General features: G+C 49.4%; 1 protein-coding gene across 1 annotated transcript; it reads right to left on the reverse strand.

The window, feature by feature from the left end:
- Positions 1 to 714: 714 nt before the first annotated feature.
- Positions 715 to 16,166, reverse strand: TTL (tubulin tyrosine ligase). The gene is made up of 7 exons (XM_068675750.1): positions 15,665 to 16,166; positions 12,276 to 12,354; positions 11,008 to 11,240; positions 8,234 to 8,369; positions 7,869 to 8,138; positions 6,767 to 6,910; positions 715 to 5,183 (listed from the first exon to the last, which is right to left on the reverse strand). The coding sequence occupies exons 1-7, from the start codon at positions 15,819 to 15,821 to the stop codon at positions 5,066 to 5,068; spliced, it is 1,137 nt and encodes a 378-aa protein (XP_068531851.1). The 5' UTR covers positions 15,822 to 16,166; the 3' UTR covers positions 715 to 5,065.
- Between the last annotated feature and the right edge of the window lie 1,787 nt (positions 16,167 to 17,953).

Genomic DNA, 17,953 nt, shown 5'->3' on the forward strand with positions numbered 1-17,953 from the left:
TATGCCCCCCCCTCCAGCCCCACAAAAAAAAAATTGGGCTCCCCGACCCCCCCTCGCGCCGTATGGGTGCTGGAGGAGTTGTGAGGTGCTTATCTGTGAGGTGCAGGCATGCCCTGCCCACGCCACGGTGCCGTCAGGCTGCCATGTCACACACTGGTGCGCCACACGCCGCTGCCTCAGCGCTGTTTATGCCCCCCGGGGTTGCCTCCCGTTTGGGGGAGTTGGTGCAGTGTGAGGTGTCCCACTTGGAAATGGGGGGTCTTTAAGGCTCCTTCCAACCCAAACCACATAAGACATCATTAATGTGTATAAATATCTAAGGGGAAGGTGTCATGAGGATGGAGCCAGCCTCTTTTCAGCTGTTTCCAGTGACAGGACAAGAGGCAATGGGGACAAACTGAAGCACAGGACGTTCTGGCTCAATATGAGGGCACACTTCTTTGCTGCGAGAGTGACAGAGCACTGGAACAGGTTGCCCAGAGAGGCTGTGGAGTCTCCTTCTCTGGAGATATTCAAAACCCACCCAGGTGCCATCCTGCGCAATGTGCCCTGCCAACCTCAACCTTTCTGTGTGATAATTTTGGGTAGGTTTGAGTAGAGCCAGGAGCTGGATTTGATAATCCTTGTAGGTCCCTTACAAATCCAGATATTCTGTGATTCCCCATGCCCATCAAAGACGGAGGGCAGGCTGCCCCAAGGAAAGACGCCAGCCCATGAGATCAGCTCGTTTAATGGTGGCCAAGGACAGACGTGGACGCAGCTGCTGGAGAAGCGTGGGACACGGAGCCCCGCCGGCCCCACACGCGCATGCTGACGTGGGAGCAGCCAGCGCTGCCACTACTCTCCGTGGCCTGTGGGAGCTGACATGGGTAATGAGACACGGTTACTAACCCACGGATGGCACAGCGGGGCTCCCCGGGGGGACAGCTGCATATGGAGAACATGAAATGCTGGGACCAGGGACATGCAAGCAGTCCTGAAGGGCGTTGATCACAACGGGGTGCAGAAGCCGGGTGAAATGGCTGCTGAGTCCTTCTTAGGCTTCTCCAGCATTTTTTCTGTGGGCTGCAGCTGGCCGCTGGATTTCGTGGGAGCACAACAGCGGTTGCATGGTAGTCACGACTAACCTGGCATGAGACAAGTGATTGGGGAATTAACTGAAACCCAGGGCCCAGCTGGACCAGACCCTGCTGGAAACCCGCCAGAGCACCTGGGTCTGAAATGCTTCGTGGCCCACAGAAAGGGGCAGAGCTAAGACTAGAGACATTCTGCAGTATGGCAGGTATCTTCTTGAAACCCAGCACCATCCTTTACGAAAGCTTAGGAAAGAGGGCAAGACCTTTTCTATCGACCTTTTAGATGGAATAAGGTAGAAAACATTTATTTTTGCATTTTTCTAAAAAAAAAAGAAAGTCTCACGAGGGTTTGTGAGCATCACTTGCAAGATGCACCCATGGCTGCAACACTCAGGCCTCAGCCATATACACATCTAATATATGCTTGGCTAATATACTGGACAAGACCTTAGGCACTATGCTGTCCTCTGTCATCTACCCCTGTGCTCTGCCTCGAGGAACACTTTGATGGCAGGTGGTAGTCACAAACAGTACCTGCCGTTTTCCTCCTGAGGCTGTTGCTTATTTTTAAGAATTCAGCAAACCTACTGATGATTAGTGTCCCTGAATTGCTATCTCCCCGAAACCCAGTTGAAAGGGCAGGTTATAAACAGCTGCGTCGCCCGTGGTCACGGCTCTACCATCGAGTCGAAGCCCTGCTTTTAGCTGAGCAGCACAAATAGCCAGTTGGTGACGTACCACAACGCAACCTGAGATGCAATGGGGGGGGGGAAGAAAAGGCCTTGGAGTTTGGCAGAGGTTCCTGAGTCAGTACTTCTCCTGGCTTTATCAGCTGCTCCAGTGAAGGCCGCTGCTTTCTCCTGCATCCAGGCTGCTTTCCTGGCCTCATGCCACTACTTCAGCACGGACCTCTACACTAAAGAAGGGAAAGATCTGATTTTTTAATTTCCCTTTTGAGAGGAAAAGAAATACGGGCTTAGTGTCCCAGGGCTGGTGTGTTTTTCATTTCTTTACGATGGGGACATTTTTTTCTCACTTCACACACTTAGCAGCTGTGCTCTAGGCTGCTCTAGAGCTTGAGAGAGTGCAGTGTGGCCTGTCACCTCATGTACATCCTGGAGCGGGGTGATTGCTATCAGATCCTGCATTTGCTGGAAAAAAAAAAAAAAAGAAGTAAAAAAAGAAAAAAGATGTATTTTTAAGCTTATGTTAGGTTAAGCTAATTTTAAGATACCCTGAAAATGCCAATGGAGACGTGGTGAACTGTCAGCTTTGTGAGTTGAGCTAAACAGCCATCATGGCCTACTTATTATTTTGGAGTGCTGCCACTATGCTTTGCCCAGTCTGCATTGAAGTTTTGACACCTATGTGCTATCAAAAGGTTACTAAAACCCAACCAGTCTTCCTCCTGCACCCCTCTCTACTAGCTTATGATTCACTACTTCCCCACTGCCTCCTGACTCATGAACTGAAGAGTTCACAGCACCTCTTCGGAATACACCCAAGGTCCAAAGTCAGAGACCAGACCTGACATTTGGGGTCTCTAGAAACAAACCCACCCACTAGCACTCACAGTTCAGACCTCTTCTGCACACAGCACAGAGGGGGAAAAAAAAAGCCCTGTTTTCACATATTAAAATGCTCCTGCACCTTGTCACCTCTCAGAGTGCACCAGTGGACCTTGTGCCTGTCACATGCTGCGCAGACGCTGATCCATGCAGCACTTCAGCGTGTTTACAGCTCCAGAGGCGTTTGTGTGGCTTTTCGGGATGCTTCCTCTCTGCAAAGCTTCTGCTGGGTTTTGCTAAGCACTCTGTTCCCTCTTGGATTCGAGCATCCTTGTGTGAAGTAGTGCCACGTGTGGATTCACAGCATGTTGCAAAGAACGGCCGTCCCGTTACACCATGACCAAAATATCTTCTTCTAGGGAGGCCTGGACACTTCAGTTCTGTCTCCAGAAAAGTGGCAGGATCATCTCCTGACAGAGCTCCAGGCTGGCAGGAAGACCTTTCAAATCTGTCACGAGCAGAGATGAGTCCATCACAACTCCAGGATCTTCTGAGGGCGAAATCCCACTGCTTGACTCAGGTCCCATTTACACACAGACAGCCAAAAGCTTGTAACCTCCATGATCTCTTCTTGTTTGTTTATTTTGGGTAACAGGAACCATTTATTTCTGTGCCAACCATCTCTCCCTGCCAGAGGCAGCAAAACGGCGCTCTGACCTCAGCTGCACAGTCTGCTCTCCTGCTGCAATCGATTCAAATCCCCAGAGCTGCAGTTTTCCATGACGGTTTCCCACGCGGTGTGTGAGGATCTCAATCAGGCAATCTATCTCCTTTCCTCCTTGCCAGGACCTGCTTCTGTGCTGCTCATGCAGGCACAATCTGCCCTGAACCATGTTTTGAACCATGTAACCTCACAGCTAAGGTACATCCACACATCGTGTGCAACATGGAAAGAATCCCCAAACCCAGTACCACCATTGTACAAATGAGCTTTAACATGTACTCTGTGAGCACTCAGTTCTTTGCAGACACCCCAGTAGCCTCTTGAACAGAGATCTAATTGTTGAACTTTGCTTCTCTGTGTAAAAATCTGGGACACAGCACAGGCCAGACACCACTCACAAAGTCAGCTGCTGCTAGAAATGCTGCTGTGCTCTGCAGAGAGCTTTACTTTAGGAGGGGTGTGCTGGCTTACGCTGAAAATTCAGACAAACTTCACAAGATGGGTAATGTGATTTAGGTCATGCTCAAAGTAGATGTTAGTTCTGAAATTCAGGGACCTCACGGAATTTAACTTCCCTTTCCCACAAAAATATCGGCCTGCCCCAGTCGTGTGGCAAACCTATAGACAAGGAATCTCTCTTCTGGTCTACAACAACCCCTATTCCTCCTTGCTGGGACTGAGCTGTGCACTGTGTTCAGGGTAGAAAATTACAGTATTTGTCAAACGGAGGAGAATCAAACTGGCTGGATCAAACAGGATAAAAATCATTTGGGTTGAAAGGTTTCAGATTTAAGCCTCAAAGGCAGTAAGATGAAAGCTGAGAGAAGAGCCTCAATTCACTGCATTGTCTCAGAAGAAGCTGAGAAGATTGGGTTTCAGCTATTCGAAACACTCCTAGCACAGAAGTGATGCTAGAAATCCTATAGCCTGCAGGTGAGTCCCAAGGGGGATCTCTCTACCTGTTTCAAACAGAATCCAACTGCATCAGACTTGCATTGAAACTGATTCAAATCTCATTAGGAAAAGGGATAACTATAAACAAACAAACTGCCTTCCCTGCTTGGGTTAATTCACTGCCTGCAGTTCAGCACCCTTTCTGACAGCGTCCTTGCCAGTCGTTGCCTGGGTGTTCAGCCAGCCAGCTTTGAAATGACCTCAGGAAACTGAATTCCCAGTGTTCCTGGATTTATGCATCCTGTGACGCAAGAGAGCTTGTTCCTTTCCATGGAAAAGAGCAGGAACAAGGGAAAGGAGTCACCTATTTGGAGCTGAGCTAAGGCACTAATTACGCAGTGGGTGAGGAAAGAAGAAACACAGCGGGAGGAGGAAAACTTTCCAACTACGACGTCCTGGAAGACCATCGTACTCTTCACTCAACTGCCTTAAAAAAAACCCACAATGTTATCGCTATAGAAAAGGAGGAGCTAATACAGTATTATAGTATCCCTGTTGGGGTTTCATCGTAAGGTTATCTTGCTGTTCTCCCAGAGAGATTTGTTTCAGGTATCAAAGTCACATGAGCTGTTTCTAAAGTGGATTTTGGTGAATGCAGGCAGAGTTGTCTCAGCAGCTCTGGCTCATCGCTGCTCTGTGTGGATGCCTGTTTTGTTGTTTTTTTTTTTCCCCATGATTTTCCAGAACAAAAAAGAAGTCTGTCCCTATCACTTTTTGGCATGATACTGAGATAAGCCATCGAACAGTGCTGACCCAGTGGGTGCAGTCTCTCCCTACGCACAGCAGACGCGTTCCCGTGGTCATCACAGCTTGATAAAGATCGGTGACGGCTGGCTCATCTTCTGCCCTGTGTCAGCGAGGGGGAAAACGCTAGAGATGGCTACATCCACAATTCCTTGGCAGAGTTCTGCATACAGCTTCCTAAGAGACAAGAGAGAGACAGAGTAAGACGCACAAGCAGGCCAAACCAGCAGGCCCTCACCCTCCTCATACAGGGCCATGTGTTTTCCCAGTGGGAGCTACAAGATCCCGCTGCTGTTACAGGTAGCTCCAGGGAGGCAAACCAGATGTGGCAGGAATGTCCTGGTATCCTCCCCTCCTACCCCAGCAACTGCCTTCTTTCTCAACGATGCTCCCATTCCCAACATTGCTCTTTGCTGCACAAGAATACAAAAGCAATTTCTCTCAGTTTACTGTCAGAACAGGCTCCTCAGCAGCATCTCAGCACCCTCAGTCCCCAGACTTGAGTCACCACAAGATGCATGGGGACAAACAACAGCTAAGCACCCCCTGTACCAGTCTCCCAGCTCAGAGAGTCGTGATTATCACAACAGACCCTGTACAAGTGGGGATGCACCCCAGGGGGATTTCTCTGATGGTTTGATGAAATGTTGCAATGGGGTGCAAGTGTGCATATTAACTTGTGAGCTAGGCACAGAGATTTCACAGGACTCCCCCAGAAGGGCTGTAAGGATTTCATCATGGCAGGATTCACAAAAAGCAGGATTAGGCAGAAGAGAGAAGATGTTTGAGAAATGAGTTAACAACAGCTTCATTTTCTGCTGAAGAAAATACATGTGTAACCTCAGTGAATGTGCTGGCATATGGGACACTTGTAGCACCAAAGCTGTCTTTACTAGAATTAATAACGCCACCTCTGCAGCTGGGGCTACTTAACAGTAAGATGCTTTTTCAGCTCCTGAGTGTGTTACTGCTTTCAGCAGACAATTTTTGACGTTTAAATGTGAATTGTGTGATACGGGTGCTATAAATTAGAATAGTCCTGAAAAGGCTGATGACTGGGCTGCCTGATAGGTTGGCCCTGTACTTCTTCTCTAGCATGAGTGATGACCTAATCTAATCTGCATCTAATGGAGATTAATATTATGTAAATATTATTATTATATATAGCACATATTTATATGTATGTATAAAAATAATATGATATAGTAATGTAGATAATGTAGAACAGCCTTTTCTGTTCTGCTGTGCTTGTATATAATAAAGATGCCTATTTAGCAAAGATTTCTAGTCTTTCAGTCATCTCAATCGCATAATACAGCACCTCTCACTGTGCCTGTTCAAGATGTTCATGGCCAGAGTTGCCTGGCTGTCCCAGCTTCCCTGTGGCTGGTGGAGATTTTGATTCAATTTCTGCAGCACCTATGGTGTGCTTTGGGGTCCTACCGCCTGCAAATTCAGTCACCCACTTCCAGCTGCTGCCTTTAATGCTACTCATTTATTCTGTGTTCAGGCGAAGACCATCCACCACTGGCTCCACAAGAGAGGCCGAGAAACCACCTGAGTTTCAAGGCATTAATTCTGCAACGTGTCAATAAAAACAACCCAAGTCACATTCAAATCCAATTGTCCAGAAATTGAGTATCTGGTATGGATTTGCATGGGAAAGCCCCCTTCCACTCATTTTCTTCCACTTTTTTCACTTTTGTGTGAGCCATGTGAATGGTGGCATCACAAATGTGTAACAGGAACTGACTACTCACTGGGCACAAGCTGGAGCCCCGTTGACTTCTATGAGCCAGACTTTCAGCTCCTCATCAACCATGAAGTCAAAGCCAAAGAGCTGGAAGCTCTGGTAGTGAAGATGCTTTGTGCTGATTGCAGGCTCTATACACATAAGGCAGCTTCTGCAACGGGAAAAATAGAAACGTGAGATTAAAAGCCCTGTGGACACACTGGTTGCACTGCAGCTTCTGAAGCCATGTGCATGGTGCAGGTCAGTGGAAGGCTCCCCCATTGCCTTGGGACTGCTTGGAGCATCAAGTGGATGGGGCAACACTTTCTGACATCAACAAGCAAACAAGCAGGCAGTGCCCCCCTGCAGCCCCTTCAGGCCTGCCTTGTGCCTGGTATCTGGGTGTCATTTTATCAGCCCCCAAATTATATTAATTACAACACACATCATGGCAACCAGGTCCCTGCAAACATCAAAACATTTGTGGACAGTCCAAAAAACCCTAAAACAGCCCTGAGTTAACACCCAAAGAGCTGGAGAGCAGCATCCACCCTCACCACTAGATTAGGCAAGGGGAAAAAGAGGATCTGCAGTTAGAGCCTGAAGCAGAAGGCAGATCCACAAAGAGCTGCACCAGGCGCCCAGGGAACTGCCACTCAGTGCTCATTTGCCACTGAGACCCTCAAAGGTCGTGTCATGTCATTTTGGTGTAACAGCAACGGGGGATTTGAAAAGAAAACTCTGCCACGGAGGATCAGTATTTCATACCTGGTTTCTCTGCAGTGCCATGATCTCTCCAGGTAATTTACTCAGTGCCCAGGAAGCAGCTGATAGTGCTAGCTGGCTCTGCTTGGGCTGAAGCTCACTCCAGACACAGCCAGCAAAATGCACACACACTGACACATACTCTTCAGAGAACAACATCTATAGAGTCCCTCATTTGCTGTTTCACTGGGCAATGACATTGTGTTTTTTTTTTCCTGGATTTGTCTTTAATTTACCTCTGGGTCAAAACCCATAACCTATGCAAATTAATTCATTCTCCTGTCCTTCTCCTTCCCCAGCTGTGTTCATACAGATTCCCCGTCACTGAAGGGTTACGAACCCCTGTGCAACAGGCAGCTGGTTACCTTATTATGTGTTTGATTTGCAGTAAGATGCTATTCTCAAGCGTTGTGTTCAGGGCATCCATCAGATACTGGTTGAACTCCTCGAAGAACATTTCATTCCCTTCCTCATACCGCCCGTAATTTTTGGAATATTCCTTCTGAATGCAGTGATTGGTCAAGTGGCAGGTTTTGTCCTGGAAATTAGCACTGTTATATGGTTCGGAAGAGGTCCGCAGGACACCCTCTCTGTAGAGGTAGATATTATATTGATGATCCACGAGAACCCAGCTCCTAGGGGGGAAGAGAACAAACTCAAGTCTCAGTTTAAAAAAGAAACTACACAGAAATGCAAACCAGTGTTACAAAATCCAGGCAGAAAAGGTTACCTGATGTCGAACTTGCGATGCCCTGGCTCCAAAAGAAGAGGCTTCTCCAGGTATTTCTGGATCACGTGCACTTGTCCCTGCTCATCGATGAAGTCCAGGAGCTCTCCAGCCTCTGAAGATATCATGATCCCTTCCCCTGACACAGAAAGATAAAGAAAAAATCAGGCGGAGGATCTTTCCTGGAGCTCTTTCCAGGCCCAAGTGGACCGTGGATCATTCCCATGGAAAACCAAGCATCACATGAGAACCCATGGCCCCTGGGCTGCCCGGTGCCTGAGCAATGTCATGTTAGCTCACTGTCATGCCATAAATTGGCAGATGTATCTCCCCTTTTCCATGCCATAGGACATTTGGTTCCCTTCCAGCTGGAGCTAACGTAGATGGAAAGCAAGGGTACTGAGATGGCGTGGTCTGCCTGGGGCCTGCGTGCAGGGGACAGCTATTTAGGTGTGAGCAGATGCAGAGCAATCGGGGACCTTGGCAAGAGGTGAGGCAGCTGCTTTGTTGGGAGAATTTGATTTTCTTTTCTGGCATTTTTTCTTCCAGCTGGGCTTAGCAGGGAGGGGCATTTAGCACTTTTTAAACTTTCTTTTACTTTTCCCTGTTTTTCAGCAGTTTGAAGAGAAGGGGCTTTGGCAGTCTGTGAGATTTTTCTTTATTTTGTTTCTTTGGGGAGGGAGGTTTGTTTTCATCCTATAAGACTTTCTTCCCCTGCCTGGCTTTTCTGTCTGCCAGAAGCAGACACGCAAACAGTGTTCCCCTGCTCACTGAGTCCATTTAAGTTACTATTGAAATCATCGCTGAATTAGGAAAAGAACTGTTTCAAAATGCTCATCCATGTAGTCAGTGTTTTCCCCTTCTATGGAAACTCTTCATTAAAGAATTCAGATGTGTCTTTTAAATACTGCCACATTTTGGCTGAAGCTGTCGCTGTTCATTTCTTGCACGAGTCCAGACATGAAATCACTGCTGCAGAGCAGTGAAGAGGGAACAGATCCCTTCTGGGATTTGATAAAGGGACGGCACGGTGCCACTGAAGGATAAACCAGCTCAGGTAAAACTACCTAACACCTCTCTGGCACTGTGGCCTGTTGTTAAGCATTTAATTTACCTTTTAGATTAAAGCTGATAATTTACTCTTAGTTTTGTGATTTTTTTTTCTTTTTTAGGAAATACTGAGTGGAAAGAAGTAAATGCTCTTCAGTGGGGCACCAGTAGGATAACAATGGTTTGGACCATACCTGTGAGTCACTGGCTTCCCAGCCTTCCCTAGCATTAAGTCAGGACATCCTAAACCTTTAGTTTTCCTTTTACTGATGGACAACCAAGCTTCTCCTAGAACTCTCCTGAATCAGGGGTTGTCTCTGAATTGAAATTGCCTCAGCAATTAATGCTGATAAGCTTTCTGCTTCATCAGAAGTAATCCCCAGACATTTAAACGTCTCTCTAGAAGATTAGCGTGAGGCTCTCTTTCCACTTTAATTCCCATCCTGAGTTCTGCAGCACAGTGATGAATACAAAAAGTTACTTTGCTTTAATGCAGAAAAGACAGGATCACACTTAAATAAAGTATGTGGAGAGTTTAAACCTCCCCATGCTGCAGTAACAGCCACGGCCTTTTCAGTTTTCCAGACTGATTCTTTGCCAGACAGTTACACTGCACAGGCACATTTCCCATCAGTGGCGTGACGAAAGGACTCATCTCCCTTCCTCCTTGATGAAATACACATACCCTTCTGATGCTTCTCAGTAACAGAGCCATGAAAGCAGAGCACTGAGGAAAGCCTGCACAAATGAGTTGTATCACGCAGCCCTCCTGTAGCCACCTCTGGCTTTCATGTTTCCTGATGATTTTTATAAAACTGCTTCAGAAGTGACTCTGCAAATATGAGTAGTATCTGTGGGCCTGTTCCCTTTGAAAAGACCAGGTCCTTCCATGGGCTGGGCTCTGCGCACACAGCAAGGCGAGTTTTCATAATGAAATTCTGAGAGCGTGCCAGTGATACTGCTGTAACTGGCAGATAGGATAATTACCAAAGCATTACATCCATAGCTGCGTCCAGCTCTATCTTCCTAATAGCTCATTATTTCTGTACAGCAAGCTGTGCAATGACCCTGGAAAAAGGAAGGGCACGTTATCACCTGGGTAGCTATTGCCTTATTCAAACGAAAGAGAAATGCAGGTACTGCATTGCTCTGCTTGGGGCTGCCCAGGGCCTGGATGTGATTTGGGTACACTGCGCTCACAGCTGCTCAGTCAGTCTCAGTGTGACCATGGGAGGGACGTTGGCACCAGGTTTTTGGGTTTGGGTGGAAGACAAACAATGGTATTTCTGCCCAGCTGAAATCAGGCTCGGCTGCAGCATGGAAATGCTTGTCACTGTTCTGGAGGACTGCTCTCCTGTCCACTGTCCTCCTCCCCACGTTCTGTTATGTTCCCCATCTCTTGCAGTCCACATTCCCTTGGCCTGCTGGGCCCTGCTGCCTTCCCCTGCAGCAAGTATTTTGAGGTGCATGACTAGAAAAAAAGGGGAGTTCTTTCACTGCCATCCATGTCCTAATTAGCATGTGCATGTTACTGTTTGTCAGGAGCCTGATGCCACCAAACAGAAAAAGGAGAGCCCTGTGGTGGCATGACTGGCATGGATTAGGTAGGTGAAGCCATTTACAGACAGGCTCAATATTAGCTGGGCTCAGCCAAGCCCCAGGACTCTATTGATCAAGTAAGGGGTAAGGAATAATGAGAAGGTGGCTCATTTTGCTGAAAAACGAACCTTTGGCACCAGCTGAGGACTTGGCAATCCACACGTTGCCTTCTTTGCCTTCCCGCCGCCTGTTGTAAGATGCCAAGAAGACCTCCCTCTCATCTGTCCTTGTGTTGTTTATGAGATGGCGAATCCCGTTCTGTGCCGGAGCCACGGGGGTCTTCAGGTTGGTTGGGTAAATCACATAGGACTCGGGGAACCACGTGCAGGACTCCGATAGCTCAGGGCTCGTCTTGATTAGCCTGGGTGAAGAGATACAGGCTGTTAATCTCCAGATTGTTAATCTCCAGAGTGACCCACGAGGACATAATTTCCTAAGTACAAGTCATCATTAACTGGGCTCTGGTGATGAATAGCATCTTACAGACAGCCTGTACTAAACAATTATATTCTCTTTAGACCCTCAAAATTAGGGTCTTTTTAAAGAGATCACAGCAACCTTAAGCTGCAACAATGCACTCCTCCTGGAACCAGACCTGCAAGCTTTTGTTAAATATTTTGTACTTTACATATCACGAAGCAATCAGTAGAGAAGTTTCCACGTAATTAGAGCTTGTAGTGAGTTCCCTGCCCCATCTCTGCACGAGGCCACTGAGGAGGTGTGATTGCTACCGCGAAACAGGGCAGGAAGGAAGCTGTGATAACAGCAGGCAAAGGGGAAGCCAGAGCAGTAATGCTCTCTGGGCTGCTGCTCAGCTCGTGACCCCTTTCCCCCTGAGATCAGATCAAGCATCCCAGATGGGGATGGAGACCATGGGGCTGAAGGCTCACCCCCATTTCCCCAGGAGACCACGGCACAGCTGGCCATGGAGAAATAACTCCCAGAGCCAGGTCTTCCTCGAGATGTCTCCAGACATTTGTTTGACCAACAAATCTGATTAACTAAATGAATATTAGTGCCTCATCGCTGTATGAATCAGAGGACGAGAGGAGTAGGTTTTAATTAAGTAGCTACAAGGAGAAAGAACAGATACGGTTTGTTGTTGTTTCTTCTTTGATTTGGCTGTAAGCTGTAGCTCCTGTCTGTCTGATTCAATACACTCTGTGGTTTCAAGAAGATGTAATTCAATGGAAATGTCATTTCCCCTGAAGTTACAAAGAGGTCATTGTGCACCCAGATATCTGCCCAGACCAGCACAGAAGTCTGAAGACACCACGTGCAGGGACACCCCAGGGCAGCTGTTCTGTGAAATACCCTTACAACAGGTTCAGCAGTTGCCAACAGTTAGAATAAAAAATTCTACCAATCCCCTGCAACGTTTCAGTGAATTCCTTACTTCACCAAGGATGCTTTGCGGCACAGCTTGTCGGCTCCCCTGTAGTAATTCACCAGCTGCACAAGTCCGGGTTCGTGGCCTGCAACAGAAAATTGAAAAGTCAGGCAAACTTCTCAATTACTGGAGGAAAAACATCAGCTTGGTGCAAAGGATCTGTGCAGCAGAGAAGAAAAAGAAGCTGTTTCCTTGCCCTCCATCAAAGAAACAGGCTCTCAGCTGGTACCGGCTCCAGCATTTTTTTTCTATCAGGGAAGAAAAACCATGCTTTTATTCAAGTCTGTTTTGAACATGCCGCTTCCATTTTCCAAAAGAAAATAACCATTTCCTAATTCACGCTGGGAGCAGGCAGAGCCACCCAAAAACGTTCTCCATTTGCTGGTGGCAGTTTTTAAGAGCCAGGATTTCAGTTACTCTTAAGTGCAGTAGGAAGATGCAGGGAAGTACACCATGACACAAAGATCTTAGGAAACGACCTTGCTGTTTTTTTTTTTGGCATTTACAGCAGGATTCCTTTTTGGCTCAGATAAAGGGCTGGGAAATGTTATAAGACATTCCCCAAGGGGTAATGCAGGTCTGGGCAGTAGCGCACAGCCTCCCCCAGAACACGGATGTGCAACAGGTGAACGATGCCCGAGGCAATACCTGGGGCCCTGGTGACAACAACCAAAATCCATAGGGAAAATATGACAGAAAACCACTCTGGTTTGAAGCGACAACTAGGAGGACCAGAGGGACCCCCAAGCATGACAGTTACTTGCATCTTTGCCTTCTCTTTGCAAACAAATGCTTGTGGGGGTTATTTAGACCCTGAAACAGCATTCAGAGCGTTAGTTGCTCTCTGCAGTAATTGCCTGGAAAAAAAGGCCCAGAGCAAACATGAACCTAAAGACCAGACAGCTGCAAGATCACAGACAGTGAGTATCTATTTCAACCCCAAAACCACGGCCTTGACCTGGCTCATTATTTTATTCACAGATCTTTAAGTATGAAAAACAGCTGAAAGATCTGTAAGCCAGGTACAGTCAGCACTGCCACGCACCAATTTACTGAAAGAAATTAGTAAAAACTCTCAGATTTCCTCCTGTTTCCAGCTTACTGATTTTGCTTGCTTCCCAGGGCATCCGAGGTAGTGCCCCTGTTGGTTTGCTGAGCATCTCTGGAGCAGTGGCCTGTGCCGTGGGGGCTGCTGGCCAGCAAGGAGGGAAAGGGAATGGGTTCTTGTGCACACCGAGGTCTGCTCTGTGCATTTAACGGGATTAAAAAGCTGTCAAGTGAACCAGTGATCCTCCAGTGGCCAGCAGAGCCCAGCATCTTCTGCTCTGTCAGGCCTCTGCAGCCTGCTCCTCCTTTGTCTCCCCTTGGCATAAGCTGCTTTTGCACAAGATACAGGCTTTGATGCCAACACTCACCGCCTAAAGGCACAATCAGCCCAAGGAGCAGGAAACCAGCGAGTGCAGCAGGAGTGCTTGTGGCCCACCAGCAGCCGTGGCTCCCCCATGACACACGATCTGGCTCAGCCCTTTGGAAGGCACTGCCCTACAACTCCCTGAAACAGTGCCTGTTTCAAGCAGAGCCTTTAGGAGAACCCAACCCAGCCAGCCTGCGTGCAACAGCTGCTCAGAGGGACAGCTTCAGGAAGAGATTCCAGAGAAGGCAGAGATTTTTGGAAGATGTACCAAATAACTGTTTTTTTTTTTTTTTTTTTTTTTTGTCTTAATCTACTGATTTCAAGCAACCAGCTCCTGCTATAAGAGGATGGGTTACAGAAGTCAGTGCCAAAGGTTGGTCCCTCTCTAAGAAAAAAAATTTAGGTACCCTGTCATACGACAGACTGAGGGACCTGCTGAAGCCTTTCCATCATCCCAGGGTTCTTCTCTAGGGTGGAAGGGGTTAGGAAGAGGTTGCCCTGAGCTGGGCACGCTGTTCTGTTCTTTGCTGGCTGCAGCACATGTGAGCATCCTCACTGCTCGAGCCTCTCCCAGGGTTCCCCTGCCTCCTGCAAACACCCCGGCACTGGGAGGTGACCAGATGGCACTGCCATGTGTCGGGGACTTTCCAGTCACAAGCGTTTGTGTGTGTGTGTGTGTGTGTGGAGACAGGGGGAGTGGTGCTGGAGCTGCTGACTTACTGATCTGACAGCGCAGGGGTGATCAAGTGGTGCCAGGCTTGATCTGCATGAAAGGGGCCGGGGCTGGGGGGCTTCTCCTTGCTCTGGTGTTTCTGCAGCCAGAAGCACTGCTGCAAAATCACCCCAGGATGGAGGAAACTGAGGCCAAGCAGAGGGAGGGAGGCCAGGAGGGTCCTGCCAGCCCTCGGGCACACACAGGGAGGACTGCAGAAGGGAAACGCGCTGCGGTGCTGGGGTCACCCCAAACCTGCTCCGACACGCTGGGGACAGGAGCCAGCACGGGGCCAGCCCAGCAGCTGTCACTCTGCACGGACACCCACCAGCCACGGGCAATGACAGTGCATCTCTGCTCCCCGCCGCACCCCACAACGCTGCCAGCGCCTGGCGGGGCTCTGCCTGCTCGTGGGCAGCGCACGGCCCTGTCTGGTGGGGTAGGGGACGAGCAGCAGGGCTGGCAGGGGACAAACCCACCTAGGGAAGCTCCCAGGGCTTGCTCGGCCATGGCCACGCATGCTGGCAGAAGGGGATGAGCAGCAGGGGAGAAGAAAAGGGGGGTGGCCTGGCATTACACGCACACAGCCTCCCCGATAACTCAGACGTGCTGTCACCCTCGCCAAGACCCTGCAGAGCAGCAGCAAAAAAAAAAAGCCTCAAGTGTTTTTCTGCAGGCAGGCTGAGAAGTGGGGGTGTCGTGACCCCACCAGACAGCCCTGGGGACGGCGGGGACCCTGAGGCCAGCGTCCTGAACACGCGGGGAGCCAGACAAAGGGAGCGTCCCGCTGCGGGGTGCGAGCCCCCAATGCCAGCATCCCACTCCCCAGGCTGGGCTGGGTATTTTGGGGGGCACTGCAGATGCTGCCCTGGAGGGCGATCCTTTGATCCTTCGAGGCCTGGTGAGGGGCAGCAGGGGCTGTTCATTTTCGGGCTGTGCCGGTTTCGGGACAGAGCCTGTTCCAGGGCTGCAAGGGGCTGCGGGGAGCCCCCCGCTGCTGCCCCTTTGTTCCTGGCGATGCGGGTTGGGGTTGGGGTTGGGGTTGGGGTCCCTGCAGCAAGGAGCCCGCTGTCTGGGGCCAGCTGTCCCCGAGGGGCTGCAGCCACTGCCCGAGGGACCAGGAGACACCAGGGCACAGCCAGGCGATGCCCCACAGGCTATGGGGGACCCCATGGGGCTCACCCTACCCGGGGGTAAGGGGGGGGGGGGGGGGGACCCCCGACAACACCGCGCCCTGCTCGGGCACGGCAGCACCGAGCCAGCCCTTACCCAGCCTGCCGAAGGGGAGCCGGTTCCTCTCGCCCAGCATCAGGTTGAAGCGGGGGTTGTCCTTCCTGAGCCGCCTCCACTGCCCGCTGGCCAGGAGCAGCCGGGAGACCTCGGCGTAGACGCTGCTGTTCTCGTCCCGCACCACGAAGGTGTACATGGCGGCGGGGGGCGGGCGGGGGGAAAACACCCCCCCCCCCGGACCCTTTACCCTACCCTACCCCGGGGACCCGCCGGCTTCCCCAGGCCCATGGGGCCCCGCCGCAGCTTAGGCAGGGCCCTGCTCGGCCACCGGCACCGCCACCTCCTCCTCCTCCTCCTCCCGTCCCGGCTCCGCATGGCCGGGGCCGCCCGCCCCTACGCGCCGCCGGGCTGAGCTCATCGCGGGGAGGGACCGCGCCGGGCCCCGCGGCCGGCGGGGCGGGGAGACCCCAAATCGGCCCCGGGTGGGGTAGGGGGGGGACAGGGAGGGACAAGGGGACACACAGGGGGGTGCTGGCCCTGCCCCTGCACCGCCTTCCCCGCGGCGACCCGGAAGCAGAGCGGGTTTTGCAGATGGGAGAAGATGGCGCTGCTCAGCGCGCCTTAGCCCGCATCGGGGTGCTGAGGGTAGATCGAGGCTGGTCGTGGTGAAAGGGAGCGAAAAACAGGTGGCAGAGCAAGGTGGCAAGCGACAAAGGGCCTGGCCACCTCTGGGGGTGATGCTGGCCCCAAGCTGTGAGACAGCGAGGCTGGGGAGCTCTTACACCGACACTCGTCCTGGGTCCATCACAATCCTCAAATCCTGTGTTTCTTCTTGGCATCTCTCAGTTTTCCTGTACTTAACCTTCCCAAGCAAGTTAGATTTTTCTGTTTACTGAAAATATCTATTTCCCTGTAACCATTTCCCTGTAACCATTGCTCCCGTCTTCCTCTTTAACAAGGCTGCAGCCAACCGCACCCATCTCATGTCACAAATTCACAACATGGAGAGTTCAGATCTCTTAACAAACCTGTCAGTAATAAAAAGATATGAGTTCTTGATTTGGTTAATGCCCCGGTTTCCTTGCAGACCCTGTATGAGAACTGCCATCAGCACTGCCTGCTTGTGTTGGTTGCTATAAATCATGATGCACTTCCAACAAATCAACAGTATTTTCCTGAAGAGAACTGAAATGTGTGGTATATCAGTGATGACCAGCACGCTTTTTCTTCTTTGACAACATGAGATGATACGTGACTCAAGGACGGGGAAATCTCATTTTAAAAATGGCTCCTCACCTACCTCTTCTACTAAATTGAGCAAAATTTTCTTAAGGAAATGTTTTCCACCTTATGGACAGTGATAACAATTAGTGTTTCCAAGTTGTTATAATAAAAGACCAATTTTATTAAAAGTCTAAGGAACATAGAAAACACTCAACTGTAGGCCAAAGAGATGATAACAAGATTCAAATGAAGAACTGTCTGACTATTTTGTATCATCTTTGACTGGATGCTGACATGGAGGTTGTTTAAATGGGATGCTAATTCTTACCGACACAGATTTTGGGATACTCAATCCAGTCTTTTTGAAGCTAAAAGGTTTTTCCTGAATATAAAATTGGAACAATCAGAGCTTAATTTACCTCCCCAAGAAAAAAATGAAAAGGGTTTTAAAGCAATGTTATCTCAACTGTGCCATTTAGAAGGAAACCATTTTAATTTGTGTGTGTGTGTGTGTGTATGTACACCTCTTATATGTGAGGAGTGGCCTGTGGGTATGCTCCTGCGTGGACACAGTGGGAATAGGAACCATCAACCCCACTCATTTGGGATCCCACTTGTCTTCCTTTTGACAAGGCTAAGGCGGTGAGAAATACATTAGGACATTAAATCCCATCCTTCTCCCACTCTGGAGAAAAAAATAACCTTCTTTATTGAAAGTTTTCCTGAACTGGCACTTGCCAGGTTGTGTATCTCCCTCAGATACTTGCTGTAGCTAGGGCAATACTCTGAAACGCATCCCAAACAAGTGTTCTGCATGTGGCACTTCTGAAAGAATATTATGATCTGTTACTGATGTCAGGGTGTTGCAACTTGCTGATATAAGAGCGATGATCTGCCTCTGGTGAACACAAGGCAGTACATAGGGAATTGCTCTTTTTTTTCCAGGGATTTTGGATGGTTATTTGACCCAATCTTTGAGGCATAAATAATACACAAAATTGTATGTCTCACTCTGAGGATGAGGTTTGCTTTCCTTTTGTTAGCTTAAAGCAAAAGTGAACGAAATTTTTGCTTGTTTCTACTAGGAGGCGCTCTTCGACCTAG

This window comes from Anas acuta, chromosome 3, assembly GCF_963932015.1.
Source record: "Anas acuta chromosome 3, bAnaAcu1.1, whole genome shotgun sequence".
In the NCBI taxonomy this organism is placed as follows: Eukaryota; Metazoa; Chordata; class Aves; order Anseriformes; family Anatidae; genus Anas; species Anas acuta.

Excerpts from the sequence above, each read along its gene's own strand:
- TTL (XM_068675750.1), bottom strand. The coding sequence starts at position 15,821 with ATGTACACCTTCGTGGTGCGGGACGAGAACAGCAGCGTCTACGCCGAG. Across the intron at positions 8,139-8,233 it reads CATCGCAAGTTCGACATCAG|GAGCTGGGTTCTCGTGGATC; the intron begins GTAACCTTTTCT and ends CTTCCCCCCTAG. Across the intron at positions 6,911-7,868 it reads CAAATCAAACACATAATAAG|AAGCTGCCTTATGTGTATAG; the intron begins GTAACCAGCTGC and ends TTCCCGTTGCAG.